General features: G+C 47.1%; 2 protein-coding genes across 8 annotated transcripts in view; one reads left to right on the plus strand and one right to left on the minus strand.

Moving 5' to 3' along the window:
* Window positions 1-17726, plus strand: part of SYNRG (synergin gamma) — a 38661-nt gene extending 20935 nt beyond the window's left edge. For 5 of the 7 annotated variants that reach the window (XM_061469983.1, XM_061469986.1, XM_061469987.1 and 2 more), the window contains 8 exons: window positions 6619-7203; window positions 7482-7645; window positions 8371-8424; window positions 9108-9204; window positions 9492-9640; window positions 12447-12557; window positions 13001-13036; window positions 14038-17726. In XM_061469983.1, the coding sequence (XP_061325967.1) occupies window positions 6619-7203; window positions 7482-7645; window positions 8371-8424; window positions 9108-9204; window positions 9492-9640; window positions 12447-12557; window positions 13001-13036; window positions 14038-14169 (1328 nt within the window). In that variant the 3' untranslated portion in view covers window positions 14170-17726. The remainder of the gene's footprint in view (window positions 1-6618; window positions 7204-7481; window positions 7646-8370; window positions 8425-9107; window positions 9205-9491; window positions 9641-12446; window positions 12558-13000; window positions 13037-14037) is intronic. The other 2 variants (XM_061469985.1, XM_061469989.1) reach the window with 1 other exon arrangement.
* A 1605-nt stretch (window positions 17727-19331) lies between these two features.
* On the minus strand, window positions 19332-21369 carry DUSP14 (dual specificity phosphatase 14). The gene has a single exon (XM_061469990.1). It carries the CDS (start codon window positions 21273-21275, stop codon window positions 20679-20681), a length of 597 nt encoding a protein of 198 aa, XP_061325974.1. The 5' UTR covers window positions 21276-21369; the 3' UTR covers window positions 19332-20678.
* Between the last annotated feature and the right edge of the window lie 1715 nt (window positions 21370-23084).

Genomic DNA, 23084 nt, shown 5'->3' on the forward strand with positions numbered 1-23084 from the left:
CCTTCAATAATACAGGTACCATTACTGTGTTCTAGCAACAAGTATTGTGCAGTCAGAGGCTTTTCTGAGCCTACAGACTGTAAGTGTCAAAGCTGTTCCTGCAAGGATTGGTTGTTTTCCAGGTGAAAGATTTCTAGTGGGTAGAGATAAATAAATACACAGTGCTGTAGGTTTGCATTCTATGATATTTTTAAGTAGGGGAGACAATTAAGGTGGCAACTTCGTGGAAGATACTCTCCAACAGGGTACAACGTATCAGGAATAATTTATTAGCAAAGACCTTTCGTTTTCCTCTTGCTGCTTGGTACGATGCCAAGGGGGTGAGCTGTTAAACGCAGCACCTCCAGTGTGGTCTGCAACATTTACTTTGGGTTTGAAAGCACTTTTTCCTAGTATTTTTCTAGCCTCTTTTGGTGGTAGTTTGACTCCTGGAGCTCTTCGACAGGCCGTGAGCTTTTGCCACAGGAATCAGTGCTGAGTGATTGCCGCTTGGGGCAGGAAAAGACTTTCTGGTTTGTTTAAAGGGGTTGGCCGACCATGTGCTTGTTGGTGAACTTTTGAACTCTGAAGTATTAATTAGAAGCTATTTTTATTGACCTTCAACGAGTCTGCACTCTCCTCTGGTGCCAAGCGGGCTGTTTGTCCACAGGGAGAGTTTTACTCCATTGAACTCTGTTTGGGTTTCGTAGCGGAGCGTGCTCCGGCCGACCCGTTACGAATGCTTGTGTGCTTACGTGTTCCTTCCTGTGTGTTTGATGCATTTCAAGCTCTGAACTGCTGATGTTCGAGTCCTCTTTTTTCAGTTTACATGAAGCTAAAAGCAGATTTCTTCCCTCCCCCCCCCCCCCCTTCATTTTCTTCTATCTGTAACTCTAATGTCAAAAAGGGACAGTATCCCTTTGCCATCCTCCCTGCTGAGACTAGTCACTGGGAGCTGTATGTCTGCAAGCACCGTGTAACACCTCCAGTGAAACAGCAGCAGCACAGAGGTGCTGATAAATGATTTGACTTTTCTGACACCCTGACACAGAGGTCTTTATCCTTTGGCTATTGAGATTTCACCTTGCGTAGCTTCCAGGTATGGGCAGGTAGGTTGCTTATGCTGGGATGCTGGGAATTAGAAATCACCGAGTTGCTTCCCAGCCTTAGGTTTCTGAGGGAAGAGAGGTTTTCAGTTTTGCTCTGTCCAAAGGGGATACAGTCTCTTTAAACTTTGCTATAATTCTTTATGTGGAAGGTAGATGATGCTAATGTTGCCTGATTTCTCTTGCATTTACTTCGTATAACCCTTTGAGCACTGGCTGCATGCTGTTAGTTTCAACCAGGCTGCTTCTTTTAAGCCAAATTTATTTCCCTCTAAGACAAAAGTCACATGAACCCGATTCATTCTGTTGCAGCGAGAACATACCCTCACCCGGGTATTCTCAAAGGGTTATCCATTTGCTGCACTTACCAATCTGTAAAGTACCTTTTTCTTTGGCATTATTGGAGATATCTGTATATTTTAATCAACTTCAGGTTTTTTGCTGCTTTTCTAATGTCTAATTTCAACTAAACATTTCCTGTGTGAATGTGCCTTTTCAGATCTGCTTTGGTATCTCTCTTCTGCAAGTATTGACCTGCATGCTTTATTCTGATAACACCCTTCCGAGCTCCTATGTATCACTATCTTTTGTGATCTGTAAGTCCTGCTGTGTTAATAAATATTATCTTGGCATATTTTGAACACGTGGGGATGTGTGTGATTTGTTGCAAACCACCATGTTAAAAGTACAAAGTTTAAAGTCGTAGTATCCCCTTCAGCTGGCCCGTGCCTTTCTCTTGCAGAGCAGCGTGTGAGTGAGCTTCTTTGTCCTCTTCCAACACTCTGACCTCGCGCCCTGTGCACTGCTGAATCTTCACCTATCAGGCTGAATAACTTGTCAAAAGAGCAGGTTTGGAGAGGGGTTGAATATAGTGTGGATGGCAGAGTTGTTGCTGTGCGTTGGTTTGAGGGTACGGAGTTAGTTCAGACTGAAGACAGAGAGAACCTTTTCTCTGTCCTGTTGTCTCCCCATCTGGATTTCCCTGCTGCCAGCCAAGGCTGTGGTGCACCTTTGTGAAGGGGACCAACTGGAAAACAGTTTGCTATTTAGGCCTTTGTGATTGGGAGCCCATTAAGCAATATTCAGATATTTATTTAGCTGATCTAAAGCAAATTAATCAGTGTCCCAAAGTGAAGGCCTCTGCTTCCTATCTGTTTGGGAAGTCCTGCCTTACTAAACATTGAAAATAGCAAACATGAATGCCTTTAAAAGAGAAAAAAACAAAGCAACACCCCTCTTCCATTATGGAGAACCAGTAGCTTATGCCTAGCCCTAAAGCTTTTTAAACTTGAGGGCTTGAGCATAAAGCCAAGAGATTTAATTCTGCAGGGCTCATGTTGTATTTATCCATTAGGATTTCCTATGAACTGATATGTAAAACCTGAAGGTCTCAGTCCTGGTTAAAATCCCTACGTGTAGTACAATCTTCTGAAGTGTCTTTCCCAGTTTTCTTTAGAATATCACTAACACTGTCAAGGGTTTTCCTTATATGATTAAACTGTTGCCATTGAAGCCTCCAGCTTGTAAATCGCCTCCAGCCATAACGTAATCCGTGCTTGCTGAAATAAATTGTTATAGTTGGCTCCAATGAAGGATGTCAAGTTTTCCTCTTAGATGAGATAACACTGGGAAGCAGTGTTATAACAGTGTTCAGCCTCTGTCAGTATTCCCTGTACGTCCCTTGGCACCTCTTGCGTTGCCTGGCCCCAGCAGCGGCATGGCTGGCTTCTAGTTGTCCCCAGGCAGGTTGGACTATGGCTTTGGTGGTTCAAAAGAGATGGGAAGTTAATGGTAAACATCTCAAACCTTTTCTGTTGGAAGAAATACAAACTGGGTTTGGTTTCTGAAGCTTTTGGGAAGTTACTGCACTCCAGCATGACACGGTGAAGGTTGCTTTTTCCAGTCTTGGTCCGCTAGAAAATAGTTCTAAGGGGGAAAAAATGTGGGTTTTGTGATATGTGGACGGATCTGACTTTGATTTTTACAGAGACACGTGCACCCATCCCTCCCTGCCCCATTTCGAAGTGATTTGAGGATCAATACCAGTATTGATGTGTTTAGTCTGAGGGGTGTTTCATGGTCTCACCAGCGCGCAGCTGATGGTGCTAATGACACGTGGCTTTAATCTGAGTCAGAGCTTCTGGGTTTTTATAACAAAACTAAAATCTCCTGTGTCATTTCTGCAAGGCACCACAGAATTGCTGCTGAGAGTACTAAGGAATGCTGTTTCATAATGGTATATTTCACTGAAATCTATTGATCCATCTCCTGTGGTAGGATTATAAGATTCCAAAAGCATGATCAAGTCAAGATTTGCCCTGCTTCGACAGGAATTTGCTGTACGCTCTCCAAAAAAAGCTAATTCAGAACTCACTTTTAACCTCACACAAAAAAGATGGCACATCCCCAAACCAAGGCATTTTCATAGAATTTTGCTCATTTTTTGGGGGTCAAAATTGATGAATTCTCATGAATTCAGATTCTGTTCTTACTAAAAGTGTCCTCCGGGAGCAAATGGTGGTAGCTCCGTAGCATCTCTCTTCATCAAGTGGGATGCTTAGTTAGAAATAATTAATCTCTTTTCCCACTTAATCATCTCTTGCTCTGCAATAATACCACTGATACCCATGCATCTCTCTAAATTCTGAATTGCCATACCAGCAAAAGGAAGCTTTTATTCCATCGGAGGCTGGAACTGCAGTGTTGTAACCGGAGCTCTTTTATTCATCACACGTACCTGTGTTCTTTAAGGCAAAGGCTGTTGAAGGAGCAGTTCTTAACGCTGCTTTGTTATAGCAAAAAGAGTGTTTTATTAAGATACCCACATCATGAAGAGCTCTCTGGGGTCAGCCAATGAGTGCTTTTCACACGTAAACTGCTGCTTCACTTATGAGCCTGGTGGCAAGTTGCTTTGCTGCCTGGCAGGGGGAAAGCTCCTCTCTTCATTATGCAGCAAATGTGCCATGAGCTCAGGTAAACCTTGAGCTTTGCCCTTGCTATGGCAAAGTTCTGATTTCACCTCCTCTATTCAGAAACATCCAGCTTGTGGGAAACAATGCTATAAAGTGCAAAGCACAGCACAGCAAAATGTGGGGTTTTTTTTTCTCCATAGAATAAACCCCAAGCGTTTCCCTTGGATTATGAACTGTTCCACATTCTTATTTTTGATGCTTTTCAATAAGTTGCTGTAGGACTATGTCAGCTGTAAGCCTTTTGTCTCTGAACACAGTGTTCTTCCTGTGATATAATGGTGTTAGGAAAGTTTATTCGCTGGAGTAATCCTTTAACAGCTATCCAAATAAATGTACTGAGTTGCACTGTGACATTCTTCTCAGCTCTTGCACCTATGCAGATGGGTTCCACATGTGCCTGAATTCACCCATTGAGTCTTGCCTCTTAGTCTGTAAATGACTGAAATCCTGTTCTGCCTTCCCTGCCATGACCTGTTGATTCAGGACTTCCGCTGCTGCTCCTGACTGCCCCTGAGCAGGGATCGGATCAGGACTACACCGACCTGGTCCTTAAGGATGGGTTTTCAGCTCAATCTCTTCCCCATTATCAAAGGAATAAGATGTGAATGTGCAGATCCTTGCAGTAGGAGCATCGCTCTCTCCTTGCATTTCCCTTTGAGCACTGAATCAACTGTGATGCTTAAATCTTTGCTGGGTTTGGAGTCAGCACAAGCTGGGAGATAAAAAGAGGCTGCCTCGTACGCTGGTGCTCTCAGGATTAATTGCAGCTGGCTAACATTGTGGAGGTTATTCTGGCACTGCCTTCAGTGCTAGCGAAGCTTTCATTTCGCTTCTTCAACAAACCCGTGTGTTTGAGACCACGAGGTGTGGTTTCTTGTGATCAATTACTGATCCCTTCCACCTCAGCTCCTTTTCACCTCAGAGCCTTCTTTCTCTTCACTGTTGCCACAAGCAGGTGATTTCAGCTCCCCCCCTGTTTGCACTTCTGGAAGCTGCTTGCTCTATGTATTTAATACTCACATTGGAAACCTTGCTGCCTACATGTGGGGTGTGAAGGTTCGCTATTGATGTGCTGTCATGGGCAATGCAGCAGCTGCAGGAAGACTGTCCCTTAGGAACATCTGATGGGCGCCGCACTGTGCCTCGCTGGCCCGTTGCAAAGGGCCTTTTATTGCCGTAACCATGAAACTCCATCCTTATATTGTATATTTTAGCTAATCTATATATTAAATTTTTTATAGATATTATATATATATTATCTTTAGCTAATAGATAATTAGCTCTGTATGTGGAAAGCAGCCTAAGCACAGTGTGCTCCCCACTTCCAGGCAGTAATGCTTAACAAAGTGGCTGAATCCTCAGGCTGGGGTGGCCAGATTGACTAAAGGCTGGTAAACCAGCTTCTTCCCACCCGGGCTGTGTTCAACCCGAGCTGCTGCTGCCATGTGCCAGTTCAGACTGTGATGTCTGCCCAAAGAGCCTCAGCTAAAACCATCCAAAGGCAATGTATTTCTGGTTTAGGTTTGCTTAACCTCGAGCCTGTTTGGCTGCAGGGCTGAGCCCCGGCTGAACGTCTGATGCAAGCTGACAGTTGGTAATGCTGGACAAGCAATGCCACATGTGGTAGAGCAGAGGTTGGTTCGTTGGGGTTTTTTCTGCTTTAATGAGAGCTACCCAGCCCCTGGCTCTCTGTGCCTTTGCTATGGATCAGTCAGGCTTAAACATGAAATGAGTGAATGAGTAGCGGACCCTGGTCCCTGTGCAGGCTCCTTTGTTGGCTCTAATGTAACCAGGCTATATCTCATACCTGCTCATGGCAGTGAGAAGAACCTGTTGGCCCATATAATTGCCAGGTGAGTATGAACTTCGGGAGCTTTCTGCAAAATGATTGGATGTGCTCTGTATTTACTAAGTAGTCTGAAAGCTAAACCATGGTCTGCAATGTTCCTGTCATTCCTGGAACCTGGAAGTTGGCCGTGTAGCCGAGAGAAGCTTAAGCAGCATTTCTGGGGTTTAAAAGCCCTTGCAGCACATTCCTTATGCATTAATTTTGTATTCATGCTTTGATCCAAATCAAGTGTATTAATACTCTGTCGGAGGGGATGGGAAGTTAGCCCGGTCTTCTCTGCGGTTGGGTTTGATAAGGTGAACTAACACGTTAAGATGTTTGAGTTGCTAATGGTTGTATTTAGAGCATAGATTGTGCAGCCAGCATCAGAGAACTGAACCAGTGATGTGTGCAGGCTGGACTGTCTGCTTATTTTATTAGTGCTTCTTCACTGCCTGTGGTGGGATGGTGACTTTCAGCTTAAAATATAAGACAGCATTCAAAGGTCAAGGCTTACGTTTATTAAATGGAGGGGGTTTTACACCAAAGACTTAGGTATTTGTCAAGTTATTTTTGTGCAAACTCTCGTTTAAGCCTCACTGGAACAACAATTCACTGTGTGTGTTCTTGCAGGCCTTTAAGACCCTCAGCAAGTTGCTGTTGGTTTTATGCAGCGTAGAGAGACGTAACGTTTGAACTTCAGCTTCTAATTGCAGGGGTTTGTTTTTCTCAGATATAGATGACTTAAAATGTGCCCCATTTGGAAGCTATAACAGCGGGTCTGCAGTCAGCAGCCTGGCAAGCTATGACTGGTCCGACAAGGAAGACATTCATCAGGGCAAGAAGCTCTCCTCCTTTGTCCAGTGCTCCGGAAGTGGATCCTCTGCGGCTACTTCTGTCCTTCAGAAGAAGGAGACCTTGTTTGGCAGTTCAGAGAACATTACCATGACAACAGTTTCCAAAGTGACAACCTTTCCTAGCGAGGATGCTTTACAGGATGTTCCCTTTGCAGCCTTCGCAAGCTTTAAAGACCCCGTGTCCAGCGCTCCAAGTGAGGATGACCTCGGAGGCTTCGGTGATTTCGCAAGACCTCCATCGGAAGCCCAGGATGCAGCAGCTGAGCAGGAGGCAGATCTCCTTGGGGGTGCTGTCTCCTCAGCCCTGCGGAGAGAATCCACGGATGACTTTGGAGAATTCCAGAGCGAGAAGCCCAAAATCAGCAAGTTTGACTTCTTGGTGGCCACTTCCCAAGGCAAGGTGAAATCCAGTGAGGAGATGATCAAGAGCGAGCTGGCCACTTTTGACCTGTCTGTTCAAGGTAAGTGTGCTCAGGGTGGGGGATGCTCATGATGCATGTGCTTATCAAAGACTGGTTTTTGTAACCAAATCACCAATTAGTTGATGGGGATTGGTCCCAAGGCCACTGGAAATGAGCTGAATTTCTCTTTGATTCCTATGGCATTTGGACATCTTCTTTCTAGATAGAAAATATTGTGCCGAAAACCTGGAGAATTGACGAGCTGGGGCTTTATTAATTTTAAATAGCCTGTGCCTTTATGAGTAAAGGAATGACTTGTTTATAACCTCGCTTTTTAGGGTCTCACAAAAGGAGCTTAAGCCTAGGAGACAGAGAGATAAGTCGCTCTTCACCTTTACCAGTCCTGGAGCAGCCATTTAGAGATCGTTCAAACACTCTAAGTGAGAAGCCTGCTTTGCCTGTCATCAGGGACAAATACAAAGACTTGACTGGGGAAGTTGAGGTAAGGAGTTCTCTGGGGTACGAGTAAATTGGCAGTGACTTCATCAGTGTGATAGCAAGGGTGTTCTGTATCCAGCTCTTTGGGACTTTTGCTGTTTGAACTTGGGGTATGATTCTAAGACAGCATCTTATGTTGGATGTTTTGATTGGAATCTCCTCTTAAAGGAGGCTGCTTCTCTCCTGTCTTTTAAATCTTATCAAGTGGGAGAAGTGCTGTTGCCTGAAACTCAGAACCACTTGACCTTGTGGTCTAAGCCTGTAACTGGAAGTTAGTTACAGCTTGAATCTAATCCCAGTTTTGGCACTGAGACCATTGGCTTTGGGAAATGGCTAAACTTTTTTGGCTGTGTGGTAGTTATTTCCCTTGCTCATCTTGAGAATAGATGGTAAAAGAGCTCAGGTTAGATTCTGCCAATCCCCATTTCTACAACAGCAGGTCTGTAACAAGTGTGCTGGGAGTAGGCGTGCACAATGCAGACCTCTTCCCCATTCAGCTGTGTTCTTCCTTTTGAAACTGGTTATAACTCCCAGAAACCAAATTTTAGAGTTCAGGTGCAAAGGGAATATTTAAAGAATGGGGGGAAAAACCAAGAACAGGTCTGTGAGAAGTTTTACATAGCTGCTCTGCAAATAGTCTCTTAAAATACCTGCCCACTGTGTGTCTGTTGTGATAGGGGAAAGGGCAAGGCAGGAACAAGATTCAGACTGTCCTTTTCTTCCAAATAGGAAAGCGAGAGGTATGCGTATGAATGGCAGAGATGCTTGGAGAGTGCCCTGCAGGTAAGTGCACAGCCTCCTCCACAGCCCTCCCTCCTTCCTGTAGGTACCAGCTCACCCAGTGTTTAAGACCATACAGGCATAGAAAGGGGGGGAATCGGCCCAAGTAGATTACAGCTTTTAAACCCAAAGCTGTCACGCAGCAGAAGCATAACCCCTCACTTAAAGATCCTGTCCTAATCTCCTGTCAGCTGTGATTAGGTTGGCTTTTGCCTCCAATTACAAGTTAACTGGTTACTGTGGGGGTCCTGTGTTTGGGTGCCTTGTTCAGGGCACTGATACCAGCATCTGGCCCACCAGCACTGCTTGAGAAATGGGCTTGAGGCCATTCATTTTCTGGTGATGGGTGTCAGGTATTTCACAGCCAGACCTTCTTTGCATTTGTGTATCAGCCAAAGCTGTGAACGCTGCTATTAAACCATACAGCAATGCATGCAGCTCTTCAAACTGTTATTTCAGTAATGAAAAGATTTGGGGGAATACATTAAGGTTTGAAATGTTCATATTCTCCCCCTGATCTTCTTATAGTTACAGCTTGAATATATAAAACCATGATGGAGTATGGCAATCATGTATTCAATTTGCCTCCTTTTTTTGCCTAACAGCTTCTGTTAGGGACAATCTTGTTGGTAATAATTGTTTTAAGGTGGATAACACCATCATCTTATGAAATTCATTTCCACCAGGTCATCAAGAAAGCAAATGATACCTTAAATGGGATCAGCAGTTCATCGGTTTGCACTGAAGTCATCCAGTCTGCCCAAGGCATGGAATATTTACTAGGTATGTTTTAATGTACCTTGTCTCTTGCACTGGGAGTTCTCCTCTGAAAAACAGCAACACATACTCACTCTTTCCAAAACAGTATTGCTTTTTAGCTTAATCTTTTGCCTGCCCCTAAATAAGGACCAGCTCCTCTGCTCAATAAATGTAATACTCCCTTGAAATACCTGTCCATGACCACCTTTTGTGTTCTGTGCCTGTTCTGTGCTGTTCCTCAGTTAAAAGCTTCAGGAACCTGTGCTGGCAGTGAGTTCTCTGCAATCCCCCGCTGTGTTTTGTGTCAACAGGGGTTGTGGAAGTCTATAGAGTAACAAAGAGAGTTGAGCTGGGTATCAAAGCAACTGCGGTTTGTAGTGAGAAGCTCCAGCAGCTGCTGAAGGATATTGATAAAGTGTGGAACAACCTGATAAGCTTCATGTCACTTGCTGCTTTAACGGTAAGACCCACGATAAGTGATGGCTTTATTAAAACAAATGCTACAATTACACATAAAGTGACTTCGTGGGGTGCCCTAACGTTACAGTTTGTGTTTTCCTCTTGCAAAATTGCCATTTGTGAAGTCCAATTTAGAGCTCTCTGGAAGAAAACACCATTCTTTGTACATAAATAAGAGTTTTCTTAGTGTCTTAATGATGTTGGTGATACTCTATGTGTCTGTGGACCTCTCCAATGAGGGCAGTTCAGTAAAACTGAAGTTCATTTAGGAAGCCAGAATAATGTGGGGCATATTTTGGCTTTGTAAGATCCCTGCAATGAGTGTGAATGCTTGCAACTCAAGAGCACGCTGTGTAGCAGCCCAGGGATAACTAAACTGTTCTTTTGAACTCTTTCCTTTCTCTCTGCTTCTGGAAATGCCCAAGTTTGTTTTGGTTCATGCTACAGACTGAATTCCTTCCCCTCCTCTGAATGGAGCTGCCAGAAAAAGCTCACTTGCTCTGAGACAGTCTGGTAGGAGCTTGAGAGCTTTCTGCATAACTGGGCAAGGGCTACATGGAGCTGTCTGAGGGGTGGCCCTTAGGGAGGCAGCAGCCCATGGGAAGGGTCTGCAAAGAGGCTGGGAGAGAGGACACATTGGGGCCAGGTACAGAATAAATGCCATTAGAGGGCAATAAAATCACTTTGCCAGTAAATGCTTTGCCCTTCTTTGTGTATGTATATTGCAGGAAATGCAATGAGCAAAATGGCTTCATTTATCCATGGTAAAACTCCTAGTTTTAGGGAATCATCTACTGGTAGGTGCTTGATACCATCTTGCATAATGGATCCCTTTAACTCATTATATACTTAAGGAGTCTTTAGCTCTTCGTATCAGTACATCACACCAAGCATCAGTAAGCAGACCATTACCATGGTTATGTTTTCAGTGACCATGTTCATTCGTGGCTTCCTTCTTGCAATACAACTATGGCCACTAAAGGTTTTGGCTTCTCAGTAAACACTCGTTTATAAGCAAAGCCCAGAGTCCTTGGTGTCTGCTTGAAAGACTCATCTTCAGCTCACTGTGATGCCCTGCAAAACAGGTATTGTAGATGCTCAGTCCCTTCTTACACACCTTTCACACATTTTAGCCCTCTCCAGTACAAACAGCTGTGGCAAGCAGGTATTTTTGGTGCTGTCCTGTGTTATACTTTCCATACATTACTGCTTGGTAGCTGAAGTTGATAGATGGGGATTCATCCCTTTGAACTCTGGCGCTGTTGACAGTAACATCTAAAGAGCTATCGGGATCCTCTCCTGCTTTAAGCAAGTGGATTAAACTTTAGCTCTTGAAGTGCTTTTCCTTGGAAGCTCACAGGGATTGCCTTGAAGTCCAAGGCTTGGCCACGTGTTCTCCGAGCCGCAGCAGCTCCTGGCTGGTGGGAGGCCAGCTAAACTGTAAGCAATGGTAGGAGCTGTGAGCAAGGACTTCTCTTACACACACAGTACTCCTGGAGTTATTTACTAGGCAGGGACTCCTCACTCCTCCAGTTCTCTCACATCACCCCTTTTTGTTCCTCTCCTCCACTGGGTCACTGGCAGCTGTGGAACCCACACCTCATGTTTCCATCACAGATCCCAAGTGATGCAGAAGTGCCAGTGAACCAGGAGTATTTTAGCTCAGATGCATGTGCTGGGAAAGGTTGACTTTATCTTTTAAAGGCTTTTGTTACAAGGGAATTTTCTGCGGAGCCTTGTGGTTTTCCAGTGCAAATTAGAGGCTGACCTTCTCATTTGCTTCCCTCATGCATCTGGTAAACAAATTTTAGAGTGCTTTATTAATTTGATTGATTTACTTAAGGATTAAAGGGTGTTTTCTGCAGGATTCCAATTATTCTCCAGCCCTTCCGCGGGGGAGCATGGCCAGCATAGCAGGAATGCGGATTAAGAGCACACGTGTCCTAGGAGCACACCATTTGTTTAAGCTTCTTGTATCTCCAGTCACTGCACTACAATCTGAAAGCAAATCTTCAACACTTTTATGCCATCCTTATGCAAAGCTTCCAACTATCATTTATCTTGTGGCTGAGATGTAAGTGGAAAAGGGGTTATATTCATGTATTACTTATTTGCAGGGTTATTCTCCCATCCTTTACCTCTCTTTAACCTGAGCTTGTGTGTTGCCAGTGACCTTAATTCTTCTCTGGTTTGCTTAACCTTAATACTTTGTACTTCTGTGCCATGGTCTAGATGCAGAAGTAACCTTAGGAGAGAATAACAACTGCCCGTTTTCGCTCAGGCAATGAGAGAGCATCCAGGACAACAGACACCAGCACAGACACCACTTCAAATGTGAGCAGTGCAGGCCGTGCTGGCCCGTGCCTGCTTGCCTTGCAGCTGCACAAATAGCTGTTGCATACCACTGTTTGTCTCCGTCCAGTTCTTCATACACCGAGTTGAAATGGAGCAGCCACTGCCTGGGCTCTCTGCTCAGAAGTTTCTTCCCCTTTTTGATGTGGGAACGTGGAACTTCAGAACTCTTTCCTTTGTAGTCTAGCCCTGTCTTCAGCTGCTCGAGTGTTATAAATGAATGCTGGTGGGGATTGCGTGGCAGGATTGCAAACACACACCAGTGACTTCAATGAAACCACGCAGGGGTTTGTGCAGGAGTGTTTTAGGTCGTCCCTGCCACGGCTCTTGGGAGCAAGCAGATTGATAAGTTTGGTCGTGATGTCTGAAACGTTTTCAGTTACTTTAAGTAACTCATTTTATTGCCTAATCATATAGATAGGTATAAGCCTAATTTTGTTGTCTCTTTTCTTCAGCCAGATGAAAACTCGCTGGATTTCTCTTCTTGTATGCTGCGGCCAGGGATTAAAAATGCCCAGGATCTTGCCTGTGGAGTGTGCCTCCTAAACGTGGATTCAAGAAGTAAGGTAAGTCGAGCAGCCTGTTAAACTCAGTTTTAATCGACAGTTTGGACTTTCATTTAGACCTTGGGTGTGTTTAAAACATTTTCATGGCTATAATTTATAACTGGAAGTGGAAAAGGCAACATCTGACCTATAGATGGGACTCAAATAGTCCTGTGTTACCCTGGGCTTTGGGTGTGACACAGATGTGGATAAAGGGTTAAATTGTTCACAGAAGGGGGAAACTGGGATACTAAGACTTAAAAGGCGTGTGTGTATATATCTGTGTATTAAAAATACAACTTTTAATTACTTTTCTTTATGAAATGCATCTCTGAGGCTCACCAGGAGGGGATTGTTGCACTTAGCATTGCTGGGAGGGGATCCCAGGATGTTTACAGGGTAATGCCAACCCAGTAACATACCCGGGCAGTTTTGCTGACTTTTTGGTTTCAACGTTATTGCAGAAAGAAGAGAAACCTGTGGAAGAGCTTCCTAGCAAAGTATGAACCTGTAAAACCATATTCTCTATAGACTCATTCTTAGTTGAGTGTGGGAGGCTGAGCTGGCTTTCAGCTGTCATTCGCGATTGTATCAATCATTACTCCTTTTCTCCTAGTCATCTTTTGTGACCGTAACACTTGATCTGATCAACTAACACGCTCTAGAGCCTCCCCTTTGTCTTGTCTGCATGCTTGTACCTTGTGAATAGCTTCCTGGTTCTGTGCCTCTTCTGTTGTGTGGTAGGAAACGCACTGCAGTGAGTTTCTGAGTTCGTAGCTGCCTGTGTGTCTGTTGCAGGAGAGGGGGAACTGTAGGGGTTCTGTGCTACAAATACTGACTTTTGGCTATATGGAGTAGGCAGTGGCATTTTTAGCAATCTCTGCAGGAAATCCAGGGTGTGGGGAACAAGGGTAGAATGGGGGGTTTTAAATAGGTGGCTGTGAAGCATTGGAGAGTATCTCCTAGCAACAAACATCGAGATGTTTGAAGCTTGTTCACGGCTTCACATGCTGTTCAGAAGCTCCTATTGTAAAGCGGCTCCAATTAACAAAAGAAAGTAGATCAGATTCAACCTGAAATAACTCTATTATCAAGAATGGCACCTGCCTAAATCACAGACAGATTGGAGCTGATGAAGTAAGTACAGTAGCTACCCACTGGCTGGCAGAACAAGGTTTTATCCTTTGTGGGTCTGTAGCCAAACTAGAGGATGGATGAAACAAGGTGAGTTAGTTGCCAGGCCTCAGATCAGGCAGCAGGGTGCTGATCAGATGGCTCCTTACCAGGGTGTAAGAGGCAAAGTGGGCATCAGCTGTGATGGACGGAGCTTGTCCACTTGTAAACCCTTTGCAGGCTAAAGTAGAATGCTGGGTGTTCAGAGGGAGAGGGCCCCAGCACAGTGTGCTGGGGTGATACCTGGGCAACAGCCATTCTCCACTCGAGTTTCCAGACCCTGGAACAGATGAGACCATCACACTTGTTCCATTTCTTGTTATTTTAGGCCTTCAATTCAGAGACAGATAACTTCAAGCTGGCGTATGGAGGGCACCAGTACCACGCAAGCTGTGCAAACTTCTGGATCAACTGTGTGGAGCCCAAACCTCCAGGTCTCATTTTGCCAGACCTGCTCTGAAAGCAGTGGCACTGAAGATGGAATTTCTGGTCTGATAATGCACGACACTTGGGGTAGATGGTGTGATAGGGTAAGTGGAAAGGCCTGGGGTGTGCGGTTAGTGGCCGAGATTGGAGTTTGGTACCTAACAGGTTAAAGCCACCATCACATACAAATTGCTCATGAAGAATTCCACTTGAAAGGGGCAGGGGTGTAGGGATAACCAGTGTGGCAAAAAAAGCAGCGTTTCAGTCTTTCTGATGGAAGCAGGTTAGCCTTTATATGCAGTGCAGTCTGCTAACCAAGCGCATAAACCTGAGAGAGGCCAGTACCCAGCTTCCAAGAAAAACTGGACTGATTTGCACAGAAGTGACCACTTAGATACTTGAAGGACAGCTTTGCAAACACATCTTTTCTTTCGGTGTATGGACCATGATGGTTTTCTTCATTTGCTGCTCCAATATTACGATGCACGAGTCACAGTAACTCTCAAGGCAAAATGAATTATTGACTTAGAAGGAATCAGGCTGCAGAGCCACTGTATATTTATACTTCCACTGATCTGTACTGTAAATTATACTGTGTTTGTGTGTGTCACTGGTTAGTGCTGGGGGATAAGGACTTGAAGGAATTGTTGACATTTTCCCTATATACCTGGGTTCTTTAGTGCAGGCAGCTGGATTTTAGACCTTGTTGTCTTTGCTACTCTTGTAAATACAGACTCCTTCCTTGGTTTATGTTCCACCTGATCCTTTGGTAGTTCTGTGGCTGCATCACTGTTGAAAACTGGACTCCACTGACAGCAGTGTGCGTGTTCCTGTGTGTATGTATGTGTGTTACCTCTGTCACACCTTCATATGCCTTTCTCCATGGGATGCCTGTGTGTAACTTGTGCTCTCTGTAGTAACGTGTTTCTCTGAGTCAGAGCTGGCAGCACAAGGTGGCCCTGAGCTCCTGCTGCAGGTGGGTGTGATTTAACCCTGCAAGGCACTGGTGGGCTGACGCAGGCTGGGGTTTGAAGCAGGGTGTTGCTGTTGCCTATGGCAGGTACACCTGTATGGACAGGAGGTGGTCAGTGGAACAGCCTAAAATGTTACACATGCATCTAAAATACCCGATTCTCTCTTCAGATGCAGTGTGCAGATGACAGTGCAATCAGCTCTAGTGCTAGTAACAGAACTGTCAACTGTGGGAGCTTCATGGCATTAGTGTAAGAGCCTTAGCACAACAGAGTCTTCCTCAGTGTGCAGTGGGGTCTGCATCCATCAGGTACAACTTGCTTCTTAATTCTTTAAGTTTCTCAGCTCTCCACTAGAATCTCCCCTCTCTCCAAAGGTACCAACAGCTTGTCCAAGCCTTGCCTCTGTTATAAGTAGCTGACACTGGGTGGTTATTTGCTGTAATAGAAATTCCAATGAGGAGAAACGATGCTCCGTATTAAAAAAAGGCTGAGTTATCCTCAACTGCGAGTTACACCAAACGGGAGCATCTTGGCTCCGAGGAGTGCCAGGCGTCTGGCCCCTTATTTACACGAATTAAAACACATCATCTCCCTGCCTGAAACCAGCTCCTTCATGAGCTCAGCCTCTTGTGCCTCCAGCCACAAGCTCACGCTCAGCCAGAGCTGGGTTTTCCCTTGTGTGAGGGTGGCTCCTGCCTTTTGTTGCCCAGGATTTACCTGCGAAGGGGCAGTCACTCCCTGCCTGCTCTGCCTGTCACGCCTTGGCTGTGTTCCTTAGGCAGCACCACAGCTTTCTGAGCACAGACGTGGTCCCCATCGCAGTCAGGGGCTGCTGTACCAGTGCGAGTGTTCCCACTGCTGCCAGGGCTCCGCGTGGCACAGGGAGCCAGCCCTTCCTTTCCCATCCTGAATCCCAGGAGCACTTCAGCATTGCGTGGCTGGAAGCAAACGCCTCTCGTTGCTGCTAGCGAGGGGACTTCTCAAGTGGTTTGGAGCGGCTGGGCTGACGCAAGGCTGCTGCTTATGAAATGCTATATTGGGAAAGGGAGGTTATTGTTAGCGTGGGTTTCCACCGCCGCTCCTGCGCGCTGAGCTAGATGGGCTTCTTGGTTTTCCTAATGGAAAGGGAATGCCACAAATAAAAGAAGCCACGATGTGAGACTTAAAGCAGCTGCAGCACCGGCTGCACTGACGTGAAAGCAGTTTGCAGTGATGTGTTCCTTGCACTTGTTAAGCAGGTGAGTTCCCTTCCGAGCTGCATCCAGCCTGTCTGGGGGACCGTAAAACCAAGGAACCGACATGTACCACTGTAATTGCAGCAGAGCTAAGTGGAGGATGGCACCACTGCAAAGGGAAGGCACAGGCAGTGCTACGGTGCTTGTGGCAAGCAGAAAGTGCTCGGAGCTGCACCCCTTTACGTCATGGGAATATCCCGAATGGTTTGCCTGTTGATACCCTTGATAAAGGCATTGCGCAAGGAGGATCATCTCCCATCTCCGAGTCATTACAGTGACTCACTGTTGCATTCAGCATCTTCCCAGCTCCTGCACTGCCAGCCAAAGCCCAGTGTCCTTGCAATCTGTATCCAAGGTTACAGCATTTTCTACAGCACTTCATCTCAGACCACGTTCCCCCCTTGCTTTGCATAGAGGCTGATGGGCACACTGCCTTTCGCTTTGGTTGTCTTGAATTTCATGACTCTAACTCCTCCTCCTGCATGTTCTTCACTAGGAAACTGGATTTTGTTCCTTGTTTTTAATGTACTTGTTCTCTGAGCCTGCCCTGGGGTTACCTATGGGAAGTGATTTTTATCTATTTGTGTATATTTGGAATTCTACAGGATTATTTGCTTGGCTGCTTAATGTATATATTGCTTTATCCAGTTGTATTCCCAATGCATCCGTGCTTACCTGTGCACTGCAGTTTTTCCATGGGGGAGCTGGGGAGTGAGCAGAACATCCCCAGCCCATTCCCTGCCCATCCATTCCCACATCGTGGTTGAGCATCTCCCCAGCCTTGCTGAGGTTCTTTGTGGAGTGGGAATTGTTCCATTCTATGCTTGGCTCTTCCTCTCTGGCAGCAGCTTCTCTTCACCTGGCTTGGTTTGAGCAGCCCCTTCCTTGACATTGGTGCAGTGATAGTGGAGTTCAACCTAAGGGTGGGATGCAGCTCATGAGAAGCCAAGGAATGCTCCAGTTCCTGGTTAGCTCCTATCAGGTGAATCAAACTGGAAACAAAACCTGCCTTTGCAATAAAAGCTGCTATTGTACAAACTGCTTCTCTCAGAAAGATCTTTGCTCTGTATGGAATCAATATTGAAATATAAATGTCATGATTTTATGAGGAGAAGGGGTCAGAAAACTTCTCTTTGCTTTGTGATCTTTACCCTGCCCTGGGGGCGAGCGTTAGTTCTCTCGTAGAAGTGGTTTTGTGATCAGCAGTTGGAGCAGTTTTGGTTTGTGCAATGCTGAAGTCACTGCTGGTGCTTTAAAGCCTATGAGAAGGATGTGATGGACTTTAATACATTATGAACTCCCTTGATCCCTGCGATGGGTTCCAAATCCTGTGTCGAGATTCAAACCTTGGATTCAATAAAGAGCCTGTTCCCTGTCTGACCGACCTGTGAAGTGGCTTGTTCCAGGATGTTCCAGGATACAGCTAGGAAAAGCATTGGGGTTTGGTGCTTGTTGGTGCCACAGGTGTCATCTCCATGAGGGGGAAGCTGGGCAGGGAGAAACCTTCCTGTGACAAGGAAAACACGTGTCTAAAACATCCTTTGTTGAATGAACACAAGAGGGACTTCTGCAAAGAAACAGCCACAAGTATTAATACCACGGCACTGCTCCGTAATAGAATCCCTAATGGATATTTCAGGTGGATTCTTCATTTCCTAACATGCTTTACTAGGCAATTACATTGGTTTTATAGGTTTCACTTTCCCTTTTGTTTAAAAGTCTCACTCTTGATGCTTTCCTGGCTGATCAGTAGGTTCTTCCTCTTCCCTGGGTACTAGGGCTTTATACTGGGTATATAATCTATATGATAATTCAAAGCAGAGAATTTCAACCTCCCAGTTCTTACATAGACAATAGTGTTAAATCGGACACAGTCCTTTTGTAGGGGAAGTTTACTTTTGCAAGCAGACCTCAGTTTTAGTGTGGTTTTCCCCTTTGAAAGGTCAGGCTCCAGCCTCATGATCAGCCTTGATTTTTCCCCTCTAGTTCCTTTTCTCACTGCCCCTTTCCCTGGTGTAACCCATGGTAAAAATAGAGAGATGAGCAGAGAGTGGTTTGTAAATGGATGATCTCCTGTGTCTGTCACTGAAACCAGGACATGAGCATGAAACCCGAACTGCATGCAGCTGATGGCAAAACCCCCCTTTTATTCCAGTGAGCTAAAAGCTCCTGCTTGCTCAGCTGCAAAAGCAGGAGGAAACTTCCCTGTGCCAGTGTGGGGCTGTGCTTCCCACTCGTGATGCTAAAGGATGTGTTGAAGTTGGTGGGGAAACTGGTGTGGAAGTATCTGGAGGGGGGGGTTATGTGCAGTTTTGTCTAACAACATCCTGGATAATGGCTGAGAGAAGGGTTTGGAAGGGGAATGGGGGGAATATCAAAGACTTTTTGGCTCTGGAGCCCTTGCAGGGTTGAGTTTGCACTAACTCGTTTCACAGCGGGGTCTCCACGTGCGGGACTGGCATTAATGCAGAGCTGAAGCTGTGACAAGCCCCATGACTTCCATGCCCACAGTGGTTGGGAGCACAAACCCCCTGGGTAAGTGGCCTTGAGCCCAATGTGAAGCTGTGAACCTGCCCAGCCATCCTCACTGGGAACACTCTGCTCTGTACAGTGAACTTGAAACCTCTGGTCAAAGCCTCTGCATCCAATGCACTCTGTTCCAGACTTTTATCTTGGAAAAGACCATTAAGATCACAGAGTCCAAGACTGTTCAGTGTGGAACAATCCTTTAACCACATCTGCTGCTCCTTATAACCTCAGCTTCAGCCGGGGCTAAATGAGATAAAACCTTTGATACAGCCAAATGAATGGCCTGGGGTTTGTGATGAGGACCGGGGATTGCAGGACACCCGCGTGGCTGTGAAGTGATCGGCCAAGTGATGGGCACAGACCACAGCATCTTCCTCAAGACTGAGGTTCAGTGTTACACCATGTTCTCGCTGGTACTTGCGGTGCGTTAGCGCGGTTCTGAAGAGGAAACCAACACATGTTCTTCTTTAATCTTTATTGATTTTTGTTGTTTTACAAGTATAGAATCTCATTTAGATCAGCTACCTCAGCATCCAGCAATCTGCTTTTCCTCCTTCAGAGATGCAACAGAGGACACGAGCGTCTTGGCGAGGAACAGGCTTGCCTTGCTCTCCCCATGGGCCTGTCAGTGCTTCAATGAAACAGGCGGCGGCTCTGCCATGGGGAGGCTTCTCCCCCACTGGGGTTGGAATCATTCTCCTCGCACACAGGACAAGGCAAAGCCTTCTCCATGAAGCCATCCTTGCCCGGGAGGGTGAGCGGGTCGCCGTTCTGCGCAGAGCAGCTCTAGAATGCAGCATAACCTTGAGGACGTGGTGATGTAGAAATGGGCTAAGGCAGGTCACGACCGTGCTTAGGGCTCAGTAATCAAGAGGATTTGCCTAATTCCGGTTTCCTGGCAGGTTGCTGTTGGATGACAAGGCCCAGCCCCTTCGGAAGGTGGCCATGCACACAGAGTCCCCTGACCATCTCTCTGGCTGTCCAGTGCGGGCAGGGTCAACCTCTCACTCTGTCTTGAGCCACGTTTGGACCAGATCTCTGCTTACTTCCCACCCAACAAAGAACGCCAGCGGTTTTCAGTAGTGTATCCCAGGACTATTGCCCTGGCATGGAAGGAGTGAAGAAGGATCGGGTATTATTTGCTCTGGATTGTTGGAGTTTTGTGGCTGACAAGGACTGACCTCACTCTTTTTATACTTTTATTGGTTTTTTGGTTTGTTTTTTTTTTACTTTTAATACAGATTAAGAGCTAACTAAAGATCTCAAACACTACATACTGAGAGTCACTACGGGTGGTAAAGAAAACACCAGCACTAGCACCACAGCACCTGCCTCCCTCTTGGAAGAACCCACCACCGCAGGGCAGGACCTCGCTCCTCCCATGCTAGTGCTGCTCCCAAGCCTTTATAGGGATCTGCAAGGAAGCAAATAAGCTATAAATGAAATATCCAGGCTACCGCATCCCAGAGCGCGCTTTGTTCATCAACTCTGCCAAATGCCTTTCTGGTCTTTCCTCCTAGGATACTCATAAACTGGCTAAAAAAAGGGGGGAGGCTTTATGGAAGGAATAAACTTATAAGGAGACCTCATTCTAAATCAGAGAAACGGGGGTGGGGGGAATCCCTGTAGAGAGAAATGCTTTGAAGGGGATCGTTGGCCTTGCAGGTTAGTGAGGTGAGAATTAGTTGAGGTTCTGCTGTATGGTAAAGAACCCCAGTTGGCTGTAGAAGGAGAAGGGAATGTCCCCAGTCTGGTTGACTCAGAACAGCGCGTCCCTTCTGTTGTGCTCCCCGTCTGCAGTCCCATTAAATCCCCCAGTAAGGCATCAGGGGTCTCCTCTCTCTCTCATAAACGTCTGGGATGATGCCATAGGGTGTCTGTACCATTTTAACCGTCGTCTTCCCAAAGAGCTTCCTCTCGTAGTCTATCAGTTGCCTCCAGAAGCCCACGTTGGGGCGTATAACGGGGCGCCTGGACTTGACCCAGTTGTATGCCTCAAAGAGGGACACCTTGTGGTACTTCATCAGGTAGGCGATGCAGAGGGTGGCCGACCTGCTCACGCCGGCGGCGCAATGGACTAAGGTGGCCCCGTGCTTCCGCGCCACGCTGTTGATCTTGTCGGCGACGCTGTCGAAGTAGAGGGAGATGGGAGCGTTGGGCATGTCAGCCAAAGGCACTTTCACGTATTCAAACTGGGGCCAGTTGAAGTTGGGAATCTCGATGGTGGCATTGATGATGCAGGTGATTCCCCGTGAGAGGAGCAGGTGCCGGTTGGAAGCGACGCTGCCCCGGCTCAGGTACAGCGAGGGGGTGATTTGGGCAATGCCCCCCAGGGCACCTTCAGAAAGCATTCGTGGAGCCATCAGAGTTCTCGGTAAGGAGTTGTGGCTTCTGGAGGTCATGGAGGAGCTTGGCACTCACGCTTCCATTATGGGAAGAGATCCAACGGGATCTTCAGCCAAGGGGAAGGATTGTCTGGCTTGATGGTGCAAGGACAGCAAGGGTCACTGCAAAACACAAGCAAGGCCACATGAGCTGATGGAGGAGACCAGGTCTGGGCATGGAAAGGGAAAACCCAGCTCGCCCTGCTGGGGCCTGGCAGAGCTCTTTGGGAGAAGTGGTGTTGGTCTGCACCCAACTCATTACCAAGGGGCCCCCGGGCACTGCCTGGACAGATCCTCACCAAAACCTCTTCCAGCCTAATTAGCTCCAATTACTCGTCAAGGGTTTAGGCAGGTCCCTGTGGGCCAGGCCAGCACGGGTTAGCACGCGGGAGATTACCTCTGCCTGCGCCATGCTCAGAACCAGCAACTCCCCAACTGGCCCCAGTCCAAAGGGATGGTGAGAACCTGCTGCAGATGCCAGCAGCTCCGACAACCCTGCCCTCGCCCAGTGCCACCCTGCTCCCTTCTGAGGGGCAGGATTGGCCCCGCCAAAGTACACAGGCAGCAGAGAGCTGCTGGGTGGAAGGGCCGTGACTCACGTCCATCCGCATCAGTCAGCGGCTCTCGGCTGGGCCGGGAAGTGTGGAAAGAGTGACCTGGTTCTGTCAGGAGCCGTGAGGAAAGCCGAAGCACAGGCTGGGACACGGGAGGCTCTTCTCCTCTGCTCTGATGACTGAGTAATGCTTTGGAGACAGCCTCGCTCTGCAGAGGCTTGGGCTTGCCTGCATGAGCCACGCATCCCTGGCTGGGGCACCCAGGAAGGAGCCTCACTTCATTTCCCCCTCTTCCTTTAGGACTTCTTGGAGAAGGGGATGAGCCCTGCAGCATCAATATGCCCAGTCCCTTTTAGCTCTGTGTTCTCCCAGGCCATGGGAAGGCTCTGGTCAGTACATGCTGGGGAGTCCCTGCTCTGCCCAGGTACATCTGAGCCCAGCAAAGCATCACTGGGCACCACACGGAGGGGACCTGGGGACCACTTTGTCCCTCCAGCCATTAACTGTGGGTCAGAGGGTCCTCAAAGGGCTGAGAGACCCCTCCTGCAGCCCTGACACGACAGCACAGCCCTGCCTGCATCCCGTGCTCCAGGAAGCAGCGGCAGGTCTCAGCAGCGGCTTGTAAAGCTGCCAGGGGATTTTTGGCACGGCTTTGTGGTACGGGAACTTACTGAGCATAACACGGGCTCCTCTGTGCCTGATCCCTGCTGGCACCTCCTTGAGCAGCCCCTGAACCACGGGCCCAAAGCGCTGGTGCTGCACTTTGAGTTCCTGCCCCAACAAGGGGAGTGCTGGTGCAGGGGGGAGCACTCAGCTTCCCCTGCAGGCACCCCAGTGCAGCGCCCAGCGGGAGCAGCAGGGAAAGGCACGTTCTCCCAAAGGAATAAAGTCCTTTGAGCAGGGGGAATCAAGCAGCTGTTACTGGTAACACAAAGGATTTGGGCACTTACCCTTGGTAAGGAAGCGTCCTGCTCCAGATCACCAACGGGCTCACGGGTGTGATGGGCTGCTGAAGGGGGGATGTCTCACAGACCACGTCCAACGCTCAGCTGGGGAGAGAAGAGAGTTCACGGGGTTTACTGGGATCTGTGCTGGACCCAGACTCGATCCCAAGCAGCCCCTCTGCTGAGGTATGGTTAACCCCCAGTCTGGGTGCTTGTCCAAGAACTGGGAGCAGCATTAAAGTCACTCAGTGGAGCCTGAGCTGGCACAGAAGTCATGGCTCAAACATAATAGTTTAAGTAATTAATTTGCTCCCCAAATGGGGATTTTA

Source organism: Pezoporus flaviventris, unplaced genomic scaffold, assembly GCF_033815535.1.
Source record: "Pezoporus flaviventris isolate CSIRO_AGI_PZ_B2104156 unplaced genomic scaffold, CSIRO_AGI_Pfla_v1 ptg000063l, whole genome shotgun sequence".
Taxonomy (NCBI): Eukaryota; Metazoa; Chordata; class Aves; order Psittaciformes; family Psittacidae; genus Pezoporus; species Pezoporus flaviventris.

Excerpts from the sequence above, each read along its gene's own strand:
- DUSP14 (XM_061469990.1), bottom strand. The coding sequence starts at position 21,275 with ATGACCTCCAGAAGCCACAACTCCTTACCGAGAACTCTGATGGCTCCA.